Below are 18,554 nucleotides of genomic sequence, written 5' to 3' on the forward strand. Positions count from 1 at the left end.
AATTTATCTTCGCTTTTCGATCTATTATTTTTGGTGCTTTCTAAATCTGAGGTTATTAGGAAAAATTGTCAAAAATAACATAGACCTTTTAACGGTCTTCTAAAAAGGCAGATAGTAAGAGGTATTCGGACAGATAACGAAGAGTTTTTTTGGTGTTTAGATAGCCACAAAGGCAGGGGTGAGAATCAATCTCAGGATCTCCTGGAATCGGGAGGAAAGCTCTAACCACTTGAGCTATCCCTTCCTCTCACATATAACGAAGAGCTAGGTGAGACTTTTTTATTATTCCAAAATAAAATGATCTTTTGATTATTCCAAAATAAAATGACCTTTTTGTTCAAAAAATAAATAAATAAAATGACCTGTGATAGTCATTTGCTCAAAATAGAATGATACCGGTGACGACTTGCTTAATAGGTTTATGTGACACGTGTCACAATGCGATAGGTAAGGGTTTCATTTCATTTTGTTTTACTTAAAAATGATTTTACTTTAATAAAAAATCACCCAACCACCCTGTCCCTTGAACAACCCTGATACTGTCGATGATCTGAACCAAATCCCAACCCCAACTCTAACCCTCGCCCTTGCCGTCTTCGAAAAGCCAACCCATCCCCTCACCCCTGCCACCGTAGCAAACCCAACCCAACCCCAAGGCCTATATCGACACTAAGGATAAAAGAACTACATTAAGCAAACTTCAATTGCGTTAGCAATTCCCTAATCTTTTTTTTAGGCATAAGCCACATCGACACGATATGATCAAGAATTTTAATGCCAATCTTTGTAAAAAAAATTCCAAACATAAGCAACCAACACGAGCACAACCCGATGTGAGCTGCCTATTCTACCCATTAACCCAGGACCAAAATTCCCTTGTACTGAATCATGACTGTGCTTCCACTTTAAATTTTTTTAACAAAGTACAAAGATAATCAATTTGGTGAGCACGTTCATTATTACTTAACTTCCAATTCTATCTCCTTTTTCTCTTATAATTCTCAAGACTTACCTTCCCAAAATAACAACATTAAGGTCACCCCCCACCACCTCCCCCAATTGGCCCGAAAACAAATAAATCACCCTTTTCTCATCTCACATCAATCCTCCCTCATATCGTCTTCTTCACCTACCCAATTTTCTCCATTCAAATAAAAAAAAAAAGTTATAATCCAAAATTATAAATATAATTCTTCTGCACTTTCCCTCCCCCAAAATAATTTTTTTTAAAAATTCTCTCTCCTCTCTTTTCCTTTCTCTCTCCTACATGCTTTCTCCTTCAAAGTAACAGTTGATAACCATGGAACAACACCACCAAGGTAAAGAAAGAACAACATCAACAAAAACAAAAACAAAAAATATCCCTGTTTTTATAAACAATAATATCAATGGAAATACTATTACTACTAATAATAATAACAGTCCTCGAAAATCGATGCAATTTTCAAAGTGGGTATCCGATCTCAATTGGCGTCTCCTTGTCATATTATTCTCCTCATTATTTCTCCTCCTCCTTTACTTCTCCAATTACGGCGCCGCCGGAGTAATCGAGTTCAGCCTACGAAAACCGCCGTATACGGCGGCGGAAGAGATTCGGAAATCGGAGTTGACTAAGTCAAGGATTGCGGTGTGCTTGGTGGGTGGTGCTAGAAGGTTCGAACTCACTGGTCCTTCTATAATTGAACGAGTCCTAAAGGAGTTTCCTAACTCGGACTTATTCTTGAATAGTCCACTCGATTCCAAGTCCTTTAAGTTGTCTTTGTTGAAGTATGCACCTCGAGTTAACTCGGTTAGGATTTTTAAACCCACTCCGATTCCTGAGACTGAGTCGCAGGTTCGCGTTCTCACTGCTGCTAACTCGCCCAATGGCATTCAGGTAATTAAATTTGAATTTAATCCTTATAATTATGAAATTTTTTATTATATTTGAATGCATTTAATTTTATATGAATGGAGATTATGGGGGTTATGTTTTTATTGTTTTTAATATTCTGAGATTGGAAATTGGACGGTTTCTGAATGTTTTCAATGTGATGTGAAATAAAAAAAAAAAAAAAAAGACGAATTAATTTAATTTACGGAGTAGTCTATTTCCTTTAGTTGATTAGTCTTGTCGTGTTTTTTGCGGTGGCTTGTTGTAGACTTGACTTCAAATTTAGGAAATATTGGTGGTGAATGCATAGATAAGACAATGTTGCTAAACTGCCAAAAAAAGTTTGTTGAATATGATCATTACAATTACGAACATGCAAATGGCATTGTTTTTGGTTTTAGTTAGGTTATAATTTGGTGAACAATTCTTGGAAAATTCATCCTATTATCCTACTTATAATGTGTCTTGTGGGTAGGAAATTCTTTGTACAGAGTATTGTTTAGACCTTGTACGGAGTATTGTTTAAACCATTGGCCATTAGAGGTGGCCGCGAGGCCGGGTTGGTTGATGTGGAATTGTGGCTGACATATAAAGAGCAAACCCGGATGAGTTGTGTCACAGGCCTTAGCCAAGCCGGTCTAGGCCGGCTTTCTAAAAGGCTGGGCAGTGCTAAACGGATGGGGTCGATTTGGTTTCGGGTTGTTTTTGTACTTGGCTGCTACAGCGTATATAGTGGGCCTAATAGCCGGCAACACATGCTCGTCTTAGTGTCTTACTTCTCCAGTTCTCCCCATTAATCCATTATACAATCTTAAATTAGAGTCTTAGAGGTACATTAGAATTTCTACCATGAAAACAAAAATTTAGTTTAGGAACAGAATTTTTTATTCTAACATTTAGGTGAAGGATTAATAAGAGTGTTATTGTGGTAGACACAATATAGGTTTAGGCAATTGTTTGGTTGAAAAGCACTCCTACTTTATGTCGAACATTAAGGAAAAATCTTAGGGCTACATTTTTTAGTAAAGCATAATAATATATAAGTTTTGAGAAATCTATCTTATTCAAGAAGTAACTTGCATTTTTGCTAAAAGTTCTAAGAGAACCTTTTAGTGTCAACAAATCTTTGTTCCTAGTTGATTATTTTAATGGGTTTGAAATTTGGGATTGTGGAAAAGAATAGAGAAATTTGCGCATCTACTCTTTTCTTTCTTTTTAAGGTAAATGAAGTTCAATGTAGAAGTTTCCAACTTGAAAAGAATTGTGTGATTCTAAGTTTCCAGCTATCCTATTCTTACCTCGTTAATCATTGCGTGAAAGACTCGATTTTGAGGGCTAGAAATTTACCTCTGAAGGCATAGAGCTTTATGCTTGGGGTCTGCTTTACACTTTTGGATGTTAGATTTTGGGTTTTGCATTTTGATAGCTGTCCGGACAAAAAAATTCTTTCTCAATGGGTGTTTGGTGTTTCATATACATTGTTTGTAATCAACTTATAAAGGGAGTACTCAAACTGGTGCTCCCATGTCAATACGAGCATGTGTATCCTTCACATGCTTGTGCATAACAAAATGTGTACTTAAGACATCGTATGGTCAAAATGTGCACACAAGATTGACTTTTTTACTCGTTGATCTTTGTATGAAAGTCTAAACAATAAAGTCAAGTACTCCGTATATGAAAACCAAGACTCCACTTGAGACGCAACATGAATAATAAAAATTAAATGTGACCCATATTTTGAGAACGAAGCTTTAATTATGTATGAGGGGTTATAGGACTAATAGGAGTCTTAACAAGAATTTGAAGAATAAAAATAGAATAAATTAAGTGAAAAGCTGACGGGCTGGGGCATGAACAAAGTCTAAACTCTAAAGACTAGACTCCCATGATCTTGTTTTAATGTTTTAATTAAGGTGTCCTAAATATTAATTAATGGACTGATGTGATGATAACTGTATAATTATATGAGAAATACATTTTTTAATGATCTTTTTGGTTTTAAATTTTTTATACCCATGTTAACAATACATCAAACTTGCATGTTTCTCCCACTTGAAAGAATGATTCGATGCATAACTGCATGAGTCATGACAGCTTAGTCTCCTTAGAAATCGGATCTAAAAATCATTATACATGAACTTGAGCATATTACTAGTATAATTTATTTATTAAATATAGATATATAAAGATTGGACGCATCGCAATCAATTTGCTGGAACTTCAAAAATCTTAGTTGGTGGTCCGAAAATTAAATATTCAAAATATGTACTCGTATTTTTTAAACAAGTTCTTGGAAGTCAAATGTGATTGGAACGTCAGGTATTCTTAATTGAATTAAAAGAACGAATGTTAACTGAAAACCTGGTGACTTAGGTTGTTGTCAATGTTGTCATGTACTCGTATCGTATTTGTGTCACTCTCTACTCTTTAGGTATGATTGGCACAACACCTGAAATGGCGCTCTCTGTTTTGTTTCAACGTGTGATTTTTTTTACTTGATTAATGGCAGGACTGCTGATTTAATTATTCAACCGTTTTACACTAACAATCAACCAGTTTTTGTTTTATAATTGTTTTTTTTTTTAATTAGAAAAACTAATTTAGATGTTAAGTAATCACAAATACCAATATGTCATTGCTTGGCTCTAAAATAATGTCGTATTCAGTCATTCAAGTTGTTCTAACTAGAATATACTTGACTATTAAAAAAAAAAAAAAAAAAAAAACCAGAATATACTTGTTTAAAAGAAAGCACATAATAATTGAGAAATTATAGAGTAGTATTTACAAGTTAGAAAAATGATGTTCTTATTCATATATTTGTTGTAAAATTTATTTGCCTTACCTACCCTCTTATTAAAAAAAAAAAAGCATATTTTGGAGGTGAAAAAAAAAAAAGTAAAAAGAGAAGAGGCTCAGTAACATGTATAGTCCAAACTTTGATGGAGAATCTGCCTTAAACAAGATAAAGATAAGAAATGTGGGTATTGGGGACCAACGTGATATTAGAAATGCTTATGAAGGCAACGCACTCACAATGTACAGTAAGGTCAGTAACAACAATATTGGGCACTACTTTGTGCATTGATATTGATATCTAGGTAGTTTGCTTTTGTATCAAAAAGAGAAATAAAGATTTCCATTTGATGGAAAAGAACTAGGCGTTAAAAATAACAAATTCCAATAACATGTTTTGGTATATTATTTCTAATCGTCCCTAAATAATAAGCTACCATTTCATGGATTTTAAAGATAATACTTCGTGCTATAGTTATTCTTGATTGTTGTTGTCTTAAAAAAAGAAAAAAGTTATCCTTGATTTATACAAGTTTTAAGATTATATTTTACTAACTATGGGAGTTCTTTGTACTTAGTTTTCTGTAATTACTTATGCCTGTTATTTAAAGTAGTATTGACAAGCTGTAAGTTTACGAAATAAATGTTAACGAGAGAGTTTTGGATAGAAAATTGGATGATTTTAACTGACAAAATGCATTCCAAAGTTTGGTACAACAGAAACATCAAATTGTTGGGTTTGGGACGACAAAGAAAGGAGTGCTACATGGTACGGAGTAACAAACTTTGTGTATGATCGGATTAATTAATGGTCTAGATTTAATTCTTTTAGGTGATAAAAAGTATGGTGTTGGTTTATTGCAAATTGCAATAATAATACAAAGATGATAAATGCTCTTGAAAACTTTGTTCATGTGAGGTTTTAGATACTCCGTATCACTCTAAAGGGCTCTACTTGAATTTTGTTTCAGGGACTGCTACAATATTTCAGTTTGGTGGAAGGATGCCTAACATTGATCGATGACTACCAAAGGGAGAAGGGTTTTACATATGATTGGATTGTCCGAACTCGTGTTGATGGCTATTGGTCTGCCCCACTGAGCTCGGGTAGCTTTATCCCGGGTAAATACGTGGTTCCACCGGGGTCCTCTTTCAGTGGCCTCAATGACCGGCTTGGCGTAGGAGACTATAACACTTCCGTGGTGGCACTCTCCCGTCTGTCACTCATTCCCACCTTGGATAAATTGAACTACTCTCAGCTCAACTCCGAGACTGCATTCAAAGCCCAACTCATCTCTCATAATGTCTCGTACCAGACCCCTGCTCAACCCTTCTGCATTGTAACAGACCGCAAGTATCCATTCCCACCGGGTCATTTTGATGTGCCTGTTGCGGCTCTATCAAGCCCTGGGCCCTTAAGCGGCGCCAAGTGCAGGCCTTGCAATCCCGCTTGTACGGGTTCTTGCGTGGCTGATGTGATGGTTGGGCTGAGCAAAGGGTGGAGTTGGACTCCTTGGACAAACACCTCGATCGAGCTTTGTAATGCTCATAGTGAGTGGGAAGTGGGCTGGGAGGAGATGTTTGATGAAGCTGCTGGAAAGAAACTGGCCCAATTTAGGAAAAGAGTTAACACTATGAATGTTAAACAATGTGTGAAGGATTTCAAGCAGATGAAGAAAAAAGCAGCTAAGTGGGATACTCCACCGTTGGAACAAATTTGTAAACTTGGATTAGGGCCCAAACAATGACACACTAGTATATACAATATACTTGATAAAATACATCATATGATTTTCTTGTACATAGATAAATTTGTTCATTGAGGGGTAAAAAGGGAGTAAAAGCTGAGTATTTAGGGTTATAAAAAGGTAATGTTACAGTTTTATCAGTAGATTATTCTTTTTTGATGACAAAGTATTTTATGATTAATAAACTGTTTGATATGAAACTTTGATAAATTCAATATTTAAAATTTTAATTTAGCTTATGAGTCTGTAGGCTGTTTGCATTTTATTTTACATTTTTTGTTTTGAAATGATTGTAATTCCTATAATTTTTTTGGAAAATTTTATTTTGATAATTTTCCCTGATTTCATTTAATTTAATCTGAAATAATATGAATTTTGACCAAGTCAAATGACTGATGACTTGACAAAACAACAGGCCCAATTCTATAAATATATAGATAATTCAGTACAAAAAGCCCAATTTAGTTATTTTTGCCATATTAGTTTACTTGTACAGTTGTACGTTTCAAACCCTTGCTTAAACATGGGCAAAACTGTACAAAGATTATGTTATCTTTACCTAACAATGTAATCTTGCAATGATTTTGCTTCCTATAAATACTCGGTACTAAAAGTATCCTTGTACTTGAATGTCCTTTTTCCTACAAGATCGTATTGTAGAATCCTAATTTGTTGATTGAACAATGAGATACCTATGAAGCTAACTGGTATATTCTTGATAATAAATTTGGACACCACAACGTACGTATGCTTAAAAAAAAAAAAAAAAAGATTGGGAAAAAGCCAAACAACATTAAACATTTGAAATCATCATACATTAGAATTCTAATGAAAAGCAAGGAGCTAAGCAACCCTTAATCAACAAACACGTAAAATCCAAAAAAGTTAAAAATAAAGCAAGACATAAAATGTTGCACATAAAAACATTAGGACATTGAGACATCTACTGAATGTAAGATTGGCCAGTGATATCAAGGTCACGATCCCCAGTGGACGGAGGCTGATGCTTAGGCCGATATACCGCCTCAGCCTCCGCCCCATCGGCGCTTTGTGTTTGGCTTGCCGGAGGGTTTGATTGCGCTTCACCGGCCTTCTCTAGAGCGTACATACCACCACCATACGCGTTTGTCGTCGTCGACTTCATTTCGTGAATGTTAGGTGCTTGTTGATGCTCATCATACTCATAACTCTGAAGTTGGTCTTCCTGTTTATGCTCTTCTCTTTGCTTGTTTTCTTCTTCTTGTGCGTTTTTCTTGTCTTTTCTTTCTCTCTCCATTTTATTCATCTTCAAGTTGGTTCGTTCTATCTTGAGATACTAGTTTAACTTCCTTGATTAAGAGTAGAAGTATATAGTTTTGGGATTATGTAGTCATATGCATTCATATATATGAAAGTAACACGTTTTACATAGGGGTTAGGTGGTGCTAATATGGGTATCCAAGTGTTGAGTGTGAAATAGTTGCAGTCTAGCTGATTTTAACACGTCAACCAGCTCAGTAATTACACAAAGGGTGCACATGACATGGTAATCCAGTGGACGTAACTGTGGCAAGGAATGTCAAATAGGGAGGATAAGTACAATTACCTTTTGTTTGGCCATATCCACCGTATCTAATTATCTATAGGTTATCCATAACTTATAACGTCTTTGATGGGTACATATTCAGCTTCCATAGCCGATCAAACTTGTACACAGCACAAGACTAATCCGAACTTGTTTTGCAACTCAAACAGTGGCGGACCCAGGAATTTCCGACTGATGAGTCACAATCGATAACCAAATATGTAAAAAAAAAATTTGACAACATGACAAGCTTAGCTCTCTAATAATTGACAAGATTAAAATCTGTACAAGCATTAGGGTGTATTCACAATTTGACAGACATAATTGACTATATCATTAGGGTGGGTCGACTATATCATAAGCAATCGTCCGAATCGCCAATCAAATCAGCACATATGCAAAACCCCATATAAATCTACCAAAGTCAATGGTGTATTGACAATTTGACAGACATAATTAACATCAATAAACACCCTAAATAAACACTGATTACAATTCACATGGTCAAAAAGGTTCAAATTTCATCAAAAACCCAACAACATTAACAAAAGGTTCAAAGTTTACCAAACAAACAACAACAAAATCAACCAAAGAAAATAATTTTTTTTTTTTTAAAAAAAAAAAACTTTGAAATTTTTTTTGGGCCCTGGTGAGTCATTTGACTCACCATGCACAAGGGCAGGTCCGCCAATGAACTCAAATGGATATATAATACTCCCTCCGTCCCCGAAAGAATGACCCATTTGGGTTGATTTCGCGGGTATTAATAAAGTTAAATAAAAAGAAGTAAAAAGTATATTGGAAAGATAAATTTACATGAGGTTCATAAAAAAGTACGGAGAGATAGTAATAAAAGTATGTGGAAAAACAAAATTTTATATGGAAAAACTAATTTTGCACAAATATTATTGCAAATTGGTGGGTATTTTAATTCTAATAGGTCATTATTTACGGGACTAAAATTTGGCCAAATGGGTCGTTCTTTCGGGAACGGAGGGAGTAATTAACCAATTCGGAGTTACGACGCATACATACTTAAATACTCCATCTGTCCCTATTTTTTTGCCTCATTACAAAAGTAGGTGAAATTTTAAAAATTTTGAACATACATTTTTGTTAATCTATAATATAGTTAGGCGGTGTATTATGGGAATATTCATCTCATTATATATCTAATTATTATCAAATTCTTATAAGTTGAAACTTTATGCACATGACCGTGAGTAACTATCTGATTCGAGTTAGTACAAAATGTGTTTTAAGTTAAAGCCCAAAATTATATCCATAAGCGAGAATGTCTGGCCGTGGTCCAGAATTCCTGCTTCAATCTAGTGGGCTTAGGCGTTATTCGTCCATGGCCCAACCCGGTCCAATATTTACTTAGGTCAAGTTTCATTTCAATTGAATAAAGGCATACAATTTACTTTGTCTGTTTCCACTATACTATTATTACCAACACACTTCCAAACATGAATCAAACACATTAGATACAAAAACCAAATGATTGATTAATACCATGAAAGATACTGCCTCCATTTTATATTAATGTTAACATTTGCAAATTTGCATTACTTAAAGAAGAGTATAATCATAAAATATAAACTCTACTTTGATTATCTTTTTGTTTATATATTAAAGAAGAGTATAATCATATGAGATCTTGTTAGATTTCTTCTCAAAGTTTTACATTGAAAATTAAAGAAGTAAAATGTTATCAATATGAAATGAAGGTATATGGGTAGTATATATACATGTAAGTTCTATTAATTAATACTAGGTCAAATTTGAGTGAGGAGATGCAGGCCCGACTTTGGACATGTTTTTTTCTCACCTACAGAATAGGTCCCCCAAAAATAAAGGCCCATAAATTTAAAAAAATAATGTTGACTCATTCAAAAAAAAAAAATCATAACCTTACATATTTACCTTTTTCGCCGTAAAAGACCACCATTTCCCAAATAAAACTCAAAAATTCATCCTAAATCTTTGACTTTGTCTTTTAAATTCCAAAACAAAATAAAATTAAGTATGAAGATATAATTGAGGATTTTGCTTCATATATTATATTAGAAGGAATGAAGGATGGCACATTTTAAATAAAAAATTTTTGTTTGTTGTTTTATTGAATTACTATTTAACTTACTAATATGAATATTTTAGCTCTATAATTTGTAGTATTGTCCCAAAGAAAAAAAAAAACAAATAAATCATTTTATAGGACAATTTAACCTTTTAAAATAGTCCTTAAGGGCCTAATTTTAGTAGTTAGAACAGAGCCATCGAATTGCCGGAGATGGCCCTGAATAGGATATTGGAGATATATATGGAGCAGGTGGGTGCACGTTGGTGCATATGAGATGGGTATAACCGTATAATTCCTCTTCTACTTCTGATCTGTGATAAGTCTAATGTATAACTTACAAATTCATAAATGTCTTCTACCCACCAAAATCAGTCAGATATTCATCCCAAATGGAGCGGGTATGTCCGTATGTGTACTTCATTGTACCCATTCTATATATCATCCCTGGCATGGGCATATCTAGGGGGCGGGCCAAGACCAAACCACTTTGATACTATAGTATTTACCAAATTTGATTAGCATGTAAAATGAGCTAGAAGATGTATGATATGAACTGGTATATCAAATTTGAATAACTTTCTCGGGTTCAAGTGGTTCCATGCATATCATACATATTTATTAAACCGATTTGTTTTTATATGATTTACGGGCCACCCTATGTAAATTTTTTGTATCCACCGGTCGATCACTAATCGTGATAACGCTTTGCCTTATGTATGGTTCATGTATTCTCCACAAGCATGTGAATATACACGAAAAATATAAGATGGTGTAAAATTATTAATTACCGGGTATAACAATAAGGTAAATAATCCTAAATTCAATTATCAATTGTTGCTTTATATAATACTCCGTATTTAAAATAAAGTTATCACATGCATATTCACCAAAGATTAAAAAATGAAGAGGTCGGTAACATGCATGCGAATTGTTTCATATGGAAGAGGAAGAAAGAATCCCTAAACACTTACATACTTGTATAAGTCTAATAGGCTACCTTAACTTCTATCTATTGCTAATTATTTTCTAATAAAATCGGTGCATTTGTCTAGAGGCATTGCTATTGCTGAATTTTCTACTTGAATTAAATAAGAATTGTGTCAATTTCAGATTAGATTTAGTCTTGAAGTATTCTATGCCTTGTTTTAAGGTTTCCTTAATACTTAAATTAGCATGTTAATTAAGCATCCTACAAATTAATTAAAGTAGCCAAATTAAACCTACAATGCTATAATACAACCAAACAAAAGCCGTGTAGGGCGGGCCGACAAAGCAAACACCGGTTAGCAAGCAGAATGCAATGGAACTCCATCATATAACACATGCTTAATTAAGCGCAATTTCAACTAATTATTTCTTTTTTATATTTAACCAACTAACCAACTGTTTTAGGCCAGGGTTAGTTGTATACTTTTTGTAACCTCTATGTTAGTTCATCCATGATTACATTAGAGTTAGTTTTCATTATATCTCTCACATAGATTTTTTATAATTAATGTATGTACATAAACCCTAGTATGTTTAAATACATTCTCCATATGAAAACGATGACCATGCTAATTTTTTTTAGTGTTGTAAATATAACTCCCAACTTGTATAAAATAATGCCTTTGTGGAGAGAGTATGGGAATGTGATGGGTGATTTAGCTTATTTTATAAGAGAGGAATGGTAAATTGATTACAACAATTATGAAGGATTATTAAAACAAAAAATAAAAATGCATGTAACTTTCACATACACTAACAAAAATATGAACAATAATATGATGTGAAAAAATAATTTTAAAAAAAATAAATAAATAATGAAAGGAGTAGAACGAAAAGCGTAATATTTATCCAATAATATTATCTTTTTTATAATTTAAGGCGCGACACATGCAATCAAATTCATATTGCCCTTCTTCAAAAAAATAAAATAAAATAAAATAAAAAAATAAAATTCATATTGCCCTATCTTTGAGTTTAAAAGTTAAAACACAACATAAGAAGAAGTATTATAGTTGAGGGTGATGAGAATCGAACCACCGCCCACACATTGGAGAAATAAGCTAAGAGATGTGTAAAGTATAATGAAGAGCTTCATGTAATCCAAAATTAATATTTATAAATATATGATGATCCAACTAACTATTATATAAATTTAAAAGGGGTTAAAATATTAGGTAGACTTAAAAACAGTTTCTGAAATAGATTAACTGGCATGTTTTAGGATTTGAGGACAAACGGTGCAAGTAGTGCAATAATTTTGCATATGCCTTAAAACTAGAACATGGGTAGACCTCGTTCACAAAGTCTTTTTAATACGGTCAACCAATTATTTCATCGGGAGTCAAGAATTGCTTTACGTGTATATGACAGAGGCCTCTAGTATTTTATTACATATATTTGCCATGCAATTCAAAATTAAAATACATGTACACATTATTATATTATTAATTGCTTTTTGTAAGTGAAACCTATAAGAGAGTTACATATTGCCTAATTTTAATTGATTCTTAAGTGAAAAAATAAAACTTCAAATTCATGAGAAAAAGAAAGTTTAACACCATTGCTCTCAACTATGGTTGATCTTCTTTAAAATGTCTCAACTATCAATTAAATTAAAGCGGTCCTAAATTTATGGTGTGCTTCCCAAAACGAATGTGTTTTTGACTAATTTGACCGGTGAATAGTGCCACACGTCTTGTTTTCATGAGGTGTTATGGAAACATGGGTTATCAGTGGCTAGGGTGTATATATATGTGGTGGTTGCATTGCAATAATGGTGGAGAGCGTGGGAGAGGAGAGACTATATTTTTTTTAAGGGACCACACAATTGAGCACGTGAAAATATTACCGATTTACTTACGCTAGCTAGAGACAATTTAAAGAGGGGGAGCCTTTCAAAGCTGATTGGGATCGCCATGAGTTAATCGATAGTCACAACCTTTGAACAAGAATGTCCATAATTAGGACTTAAGCATCGATTTTTCCAAGAATAACCTAATTACCTAATTTGAGGTAGCTAGGTTCGTTGTAATGTGATCGATCATATCAATTTTTTACAACTAGCTGTCAGAAACAATTTTATTTTTTAATGTTACAATAAAAATTTTGCAACTACACAAGTAATGCAGTTATAAAAACTATAAAGTTCACCTTCATAATTAAAAATTTGTTACATTTGTCCATGACATGAGTACTAATATAAAAAACTAAAAAGTTAACCTTCATATTAATTAATTAAATAGTAAAGAATTGATAAGTCAAAGAGAATATTAAACAGTTTTAAGAGATCATATACTGATTTACGTTCGTTGCCTATTTAAATTAGAAAGTTGCTTCATTAATTATTAGATTCTAGTTGTCGATCCTTTCTAATTAAAATTCTTTTTGCTGAAATGTTAACTTCTCAAACCATACATGTAAGTGTTAGTACAATGAGAAAAAGAAGAAAGAGTTAAACATTTTATAAGGCTAATGGACTACTACTCCTATTGCCATATCATATACTGATATATGAGTATATGATTTTGAGATAAACATCCTTTGCTCTTATAAAGTAGACTCTCTCTTGGTAAGAGGTGCAACCCAAACTCATATTTAACAATTTACAAGACCAAGGAGGTTCCACCTCAAAATCATATGGCAATAAGAGGAGTAGCCCCTTAGCCTTAATTGTGGTGATAACTCTTGATTCTTTCAATGCAATGTGGGATTCCATTACCACTACATAGTATGGGATAAGAGAACGCTTACATGTGAGTTGTTCCTGTACTCAACAGTTATAAGGATTGGCCAAGTACGTGACTCAAGTCATCACGAGGAATGTAGCAAATTCAAGTTTATATTTCATTTTATAATTATTCTTTTCGCGAAATCAATATTCAATATTGAACTATAAATTCATATAACTGATTAACTGCCTGTTGCACGAGTCTTAATTAAATTAATTACTATTCCTTAAACCCGAGGCGAGAAAATTAAACTATTATCGATCACAACACATGTCATCTTCCCTCTTTAAAGACTCCCATTCCATCACGATCATCTCAGTCGTACGAAAATTGTATGTGTTTATCAAGATACCAAAACTACATGCAAATTGCAAAATGATAAATCTTGCTATAGGAATAATAATAATGCAAAAGATTTTGCAATCGAGCTATATAATTTAGTTGTTTGACTGTATCACACTAACCTATAATATCATATTCATAAGAAATTTAAGTGATTTGAACCAAGTTGAACAACATGACTCATTGAGTAATGTAAACACACAAACCATTATTATCCATTACATTATTCACACAACCCATGCATCATCAATTATACTTCTATATATGAACATATTATTTTTATTTTTTTGAAACGAATTAATTCATTAATAAAAAGTCATTTGGGATCTTTAAAAAATAATTGACAAATACATAAAATTGAATCAAATTAGGTTTCTTTCATCAAAGCTACGATTATTGAAAAGATCTTGCACTGTGGTACATTTCTCGCATCATCGCTGGAACATACAACCTTTTTGGAGAGATGATCTAACTATTTGTTGTAGCCTAAACTTGGGCACGGGCCGGGTTGGCCCGCGTGCCGCCCGGCACGGGCCGAATTCAAGCACGGCACGGCACGGCACGAAGTTCAACTCCCGTGCCACGGACAGGGTTGAGAATTCCCAGGCACGGCCCGGCACGAGCACGGCCATGGCCCGACGTGCTGGCCCGTCGTGCCGGCCCGTAGGCACGGCCCGCGGGCCAACGGTAATGTTACCGTTTATTCTAGCTCCTTAATAAGCCAAAAAAACGTCTAAAAACGGCTAGTTTTTTGCCAATTTGCTCCCCAAAAATTCTATAAATACTCACCTCCATTTCATTCCCAAATCACAAAATCACAATCTCTTCTTCTTATCTCTTATATTCTCTAAATCTCTAATAATCCTTATTTTCTTAAATTCTCTAATTATTCTCTTAAATTCTCTAATTATTTTCCTAATATCGGAAAAAATTAAAAAGTTCGTAATCGTAATTAGTGGAGCGTTGAAGCACGGTTGTAAGATCTAAACTAATCTTAAATTTATTATTGTTTTATTGTTATTATTAGAATAATCTTGTTTAATTATTATTGTTGTTAATTGTTATTGTTGTTGTTATAATTGTTGTTATTAATTATTATTATTGTTACAATTGTTGTTATTATTTATTTTTGTTGTTATTGTTATTGTTATAGTTGTTGTTATTAATTAATATTATTGATATTTTTATTGTTAAAATTGTTGTTATTAATTATTATTATTATAGTTAACCACTTTTTATTAAAAAATTAATTGTTAATTATGGCATCGAACAACCCATCATCTAGGTCTAGGGGGAAAGGCCGACTTATCCGTAGTAGTAGTTCTAGGGAACCACCAAATACAACGAGCCCCCAAATTACGAGTCAAACCAATGACCCCATTTACTTCCCCCCGGACTATGAGCCATATAATACGTCGGGATTTCCAGCACCACCACTAAACCAATTTCCACTACCACCATACCAATTTCCACCTAATTATATCGGTGATCAACAAAACTATTGTTCTAGCCAAGGTAGCCAAGAAAGTACCCGAATTCCCTCCGGTTCTACCCCTTCTACTGCCACTCCCACTAGTCCCACTACTAACCATCACACACATCATGAATGGTTAACCGAAACTGAGATGCTACTTTTGAAAAACCGAAGGAGTGAGGTATGGCGTTATTTTGTCCTAAGTAAAGATGGTGAATAATGGGCAAAATGTAAAACATGTAATAGTGTATTCACGGCAGTTACCAAAAACGGGACGGGACACTTATCTAGATACATGAAAGCTTGTGCAAAACCAGCTAGTGATCCAACCCAGCCCAAAATTTCCCAATTCCATCCATACGGCTTTACATACAACTATGAGAGGGATAGGGATGAACTAGGAAAAATGATAGTACACGCCGAACAACCTTTTCTTTTCTCGGAAAGTGACGCATTCAACACCTACATTAACAAAGCACTACAACCCCAACATAAAAGAATCTCTAGGAAAACCGTTCGTTCCGCCGCAATGAAAAATTTCCTAGAGTACAAAGTCCGGTTACAAGCCGAATTGAGTAACCTTAACTGTAGATTATCTTTAACAGCCGATTCTTGGGATAGTGGTTATAAATATCACTATTTATGTGTGACTTGCCATTGGGTAGATGATCAATGGATGTTACAAAAAAGAATAATACATTTCAAAATGCTGGAATACCCACACACCGGCATTAACATTGCTCACCATTTAATGCAAGCAATAGACGAATACAACCTTCGAGATAAAATGATGTTTATGACTTTTGATAATACAACCTCTATGACATACACAGCTAATCTTATCAAACAAAACTTAACCGATGTACTATTAGACGGTGAAGCTCTTCATACTAGATGTGTTTGCCATGTACTTAACTTATGTGTACAGGATGGAGTTCGGGCAATTGGCCCATACTACAGCAAAATCAGAGATGCTATTATGTCTATTAATAGCTCTAACATGAGATACCAAGAATGGAAGAGTTTTCTAAAACAACAAAAGATAAGGGTAATAAAAATTAGAACCGATTGCCCAACTAGGTGGAATTCCACCTATGACATGTTAACAAAGGCAATTGAGTACAAGGGCCCGTTAACATTATTTTACAACCAAAAATTTCCACAAAATGCTTTGTATGATGATGATTGGAATAACTGTGAAAGATATATGCAATTTTTACAGTTATTATATAACATGACGTATTGTTTTTCTACTGTTTACAATCCTTGTGCTCAAAACTTTCTTTCTAATGCATGCTTACTCGCCCAACTTTTCGCTGATCATCGCCATCAAAGTGATTATGATCAGTATCTTCCAGCAATGGAAAAAAAGTGGCGTAAATATTATAGTGAGATTCCTTTGATTTATATTTTTGCTTCCATATTAGATCCTAGGCAAAAGTATGAAAACACATTTATGTTAGTTGACATTTACTTTCAATGCATGTTTCTTGACGATGATGTAGAAAACTATAAGACTAATGTGAAGGATCAGTTTTTTGCTTTATATAGAGTCTATGAAGCCAAATATGGCACCGTTCCTCGCTCAGGGCCTTCCCAACCATCCAAAAACGTAAGTAAGAAGGCCAAACATTTATTTTCACAAGCTACTAACTTGATTTCAAGGTTTTCAGGTGATTCATCAATCAGGAGAACGCAAAGCGACGTCTCGGAGTTGCAGATGTACCTGAGTTACGACTTCACCAAAGGCATGGACGACGATGAGATAAACAGCCTCGACCTCCTTGCATGGTGGAAACAACAAAGCTCGAAGCATCCAACTTTGGCGGCAATGGCACGAGACATTCTTGCTATCCAAGTTTCCTCCGTCGCCTCCGAACGAGCTTTCAGCGCATCCGGAAGGGTTTTAGACGATAGAAGAACAAGTCTAAAACCCGAAACACTAGAAATGTGCGTGTGTTTCAAAGATTGGTTGGATGCGGAAAATCGCTCACAAGACCGTTCTTACGACCACAACGACAACGAAGAAGGAACCTCCGCTTTCGGTTCGGGTTCGGCTAGTTCCCAATCTATGCAACTAGCCGATGACCTTGAAGGCGAAGGCAAAGACGAAGACGAAGACGAAGACGAGCAAGAAGAAGGAGAAGAAGAATAGACAATTATTGTATATTGTACGATTTTAAAAATATCAATTTTATCATTTTCCAATTTTTGTTTAATACCATCATTGTATGATTTTTATCATTGTTATCATTGTACAATTTTCTCAACTCAAGTAATAATAATATAAAGTACGCATTATTCACATCCAAAGTCCAATTTTCCTTTTTTCCCCGTTTTGTTACAATTTGTAAATTCATATTAAAAAAAAATAAAATTATACCAATTACTAATAAATCATAAACATTAAATTTTAAAGTAATAGTATAAAGTAAATATATAAATATAAATATTGAATATACAAATTATAAAACATAAATATTCAACTTATAATTATAAAATTCATAACTTAATAACTTATAACTTATAAGTTATAAACTTATAAGTTATAACCTTATAAAACTTATAATTATAATTTTATAACTTATATACATTATAAACTTATTAATTTATAATGTTGTCATATATATATATAAAAAAAAATAAAAAAAAAATAAAAAAAAATAAAAAAAAATTTGAAAACTGCACCAGCCCGCAGGCCGGCACGTGGCCGGCACGACACGAGCCCGCCAGGCACGAGGGCCGTGCCGTGCCGTGGGTTGGCCTGTGAAAATGGCCGGCACGGCACGGCACGAAATCCTAGGCCCGCCGGCACGACCGACACGGCACGAACCAGCCCGTGGCCCGCGGCGGCACGGCCCGGCACGGTGTCCAGGTTTATTGTAGCCTAAGGATGATTTTCATCTGCTTCGCTTAAACACATTTGAAAACTTGACAACCGTTGCGATTTCGAAC

At 34.2% G+C, this 18,554-nt stretch overlaps 1 protein-coding gene across 1 annotated transcript; it reads left to right on the plus strand.

Moving 5' to 3' along the window:
* Positions 1–711: 711 nt before the first annotated feature.
* On the plus strand, positions 712–6,654 carry LOC110699047. Its single transcript, XM_021876538.1, has 2 exons — positions 712–1,876; positions 5,644–6,654. Exons 1-2 carry the CDS (start codon positions 1,301–1,303, stop codon positions 6,418–6,420), a joined length of 1,353 nt encoding a protein of 450 aa, XP_021732230.1. The 5' UTR covers positions 712–1,300; the 3' UTR covers positions 6,421–6,654.
* The last annotated feature ends 11,900 nt before the right edge of the window (positions 6,655–18,554 follow it).

Source organism: Chenopodium quinoa, unplaced genomic scaffold, assembly GCF_001683475.1.
Source record: "Chenopodium quinoa cultivar QQ74 unplaced genomic scaffold, ASM168347v1, whole genome shotgun sequence".
In the NCBI taxonomy this organism is placed as follows: domain Eukaryota; kingdom Viridiplantae; phylum Streptophyta; class Magnoliopsida; order Caryophyllales; family Amaranthaceae; genus Chenopodium; species Chenopodium quinoa.

Excerpts from the sequence above, each read along its gene's own strand:
- LOC110699047 (XM_021876538.1), top strand. The coding sequence starts at position 1,301 with ATGGAACAACACCACCAAGGTAAAGAAAGAACAACATCAACAAAAACA. Across the intron at positions 1,877-5,643 it reads ACTCGCCCAATGGCATTCAG|GGACTGCTACAATATTTCAG; the intron begins GTAATTAAATTT and ends ATTTTGTTTCAG.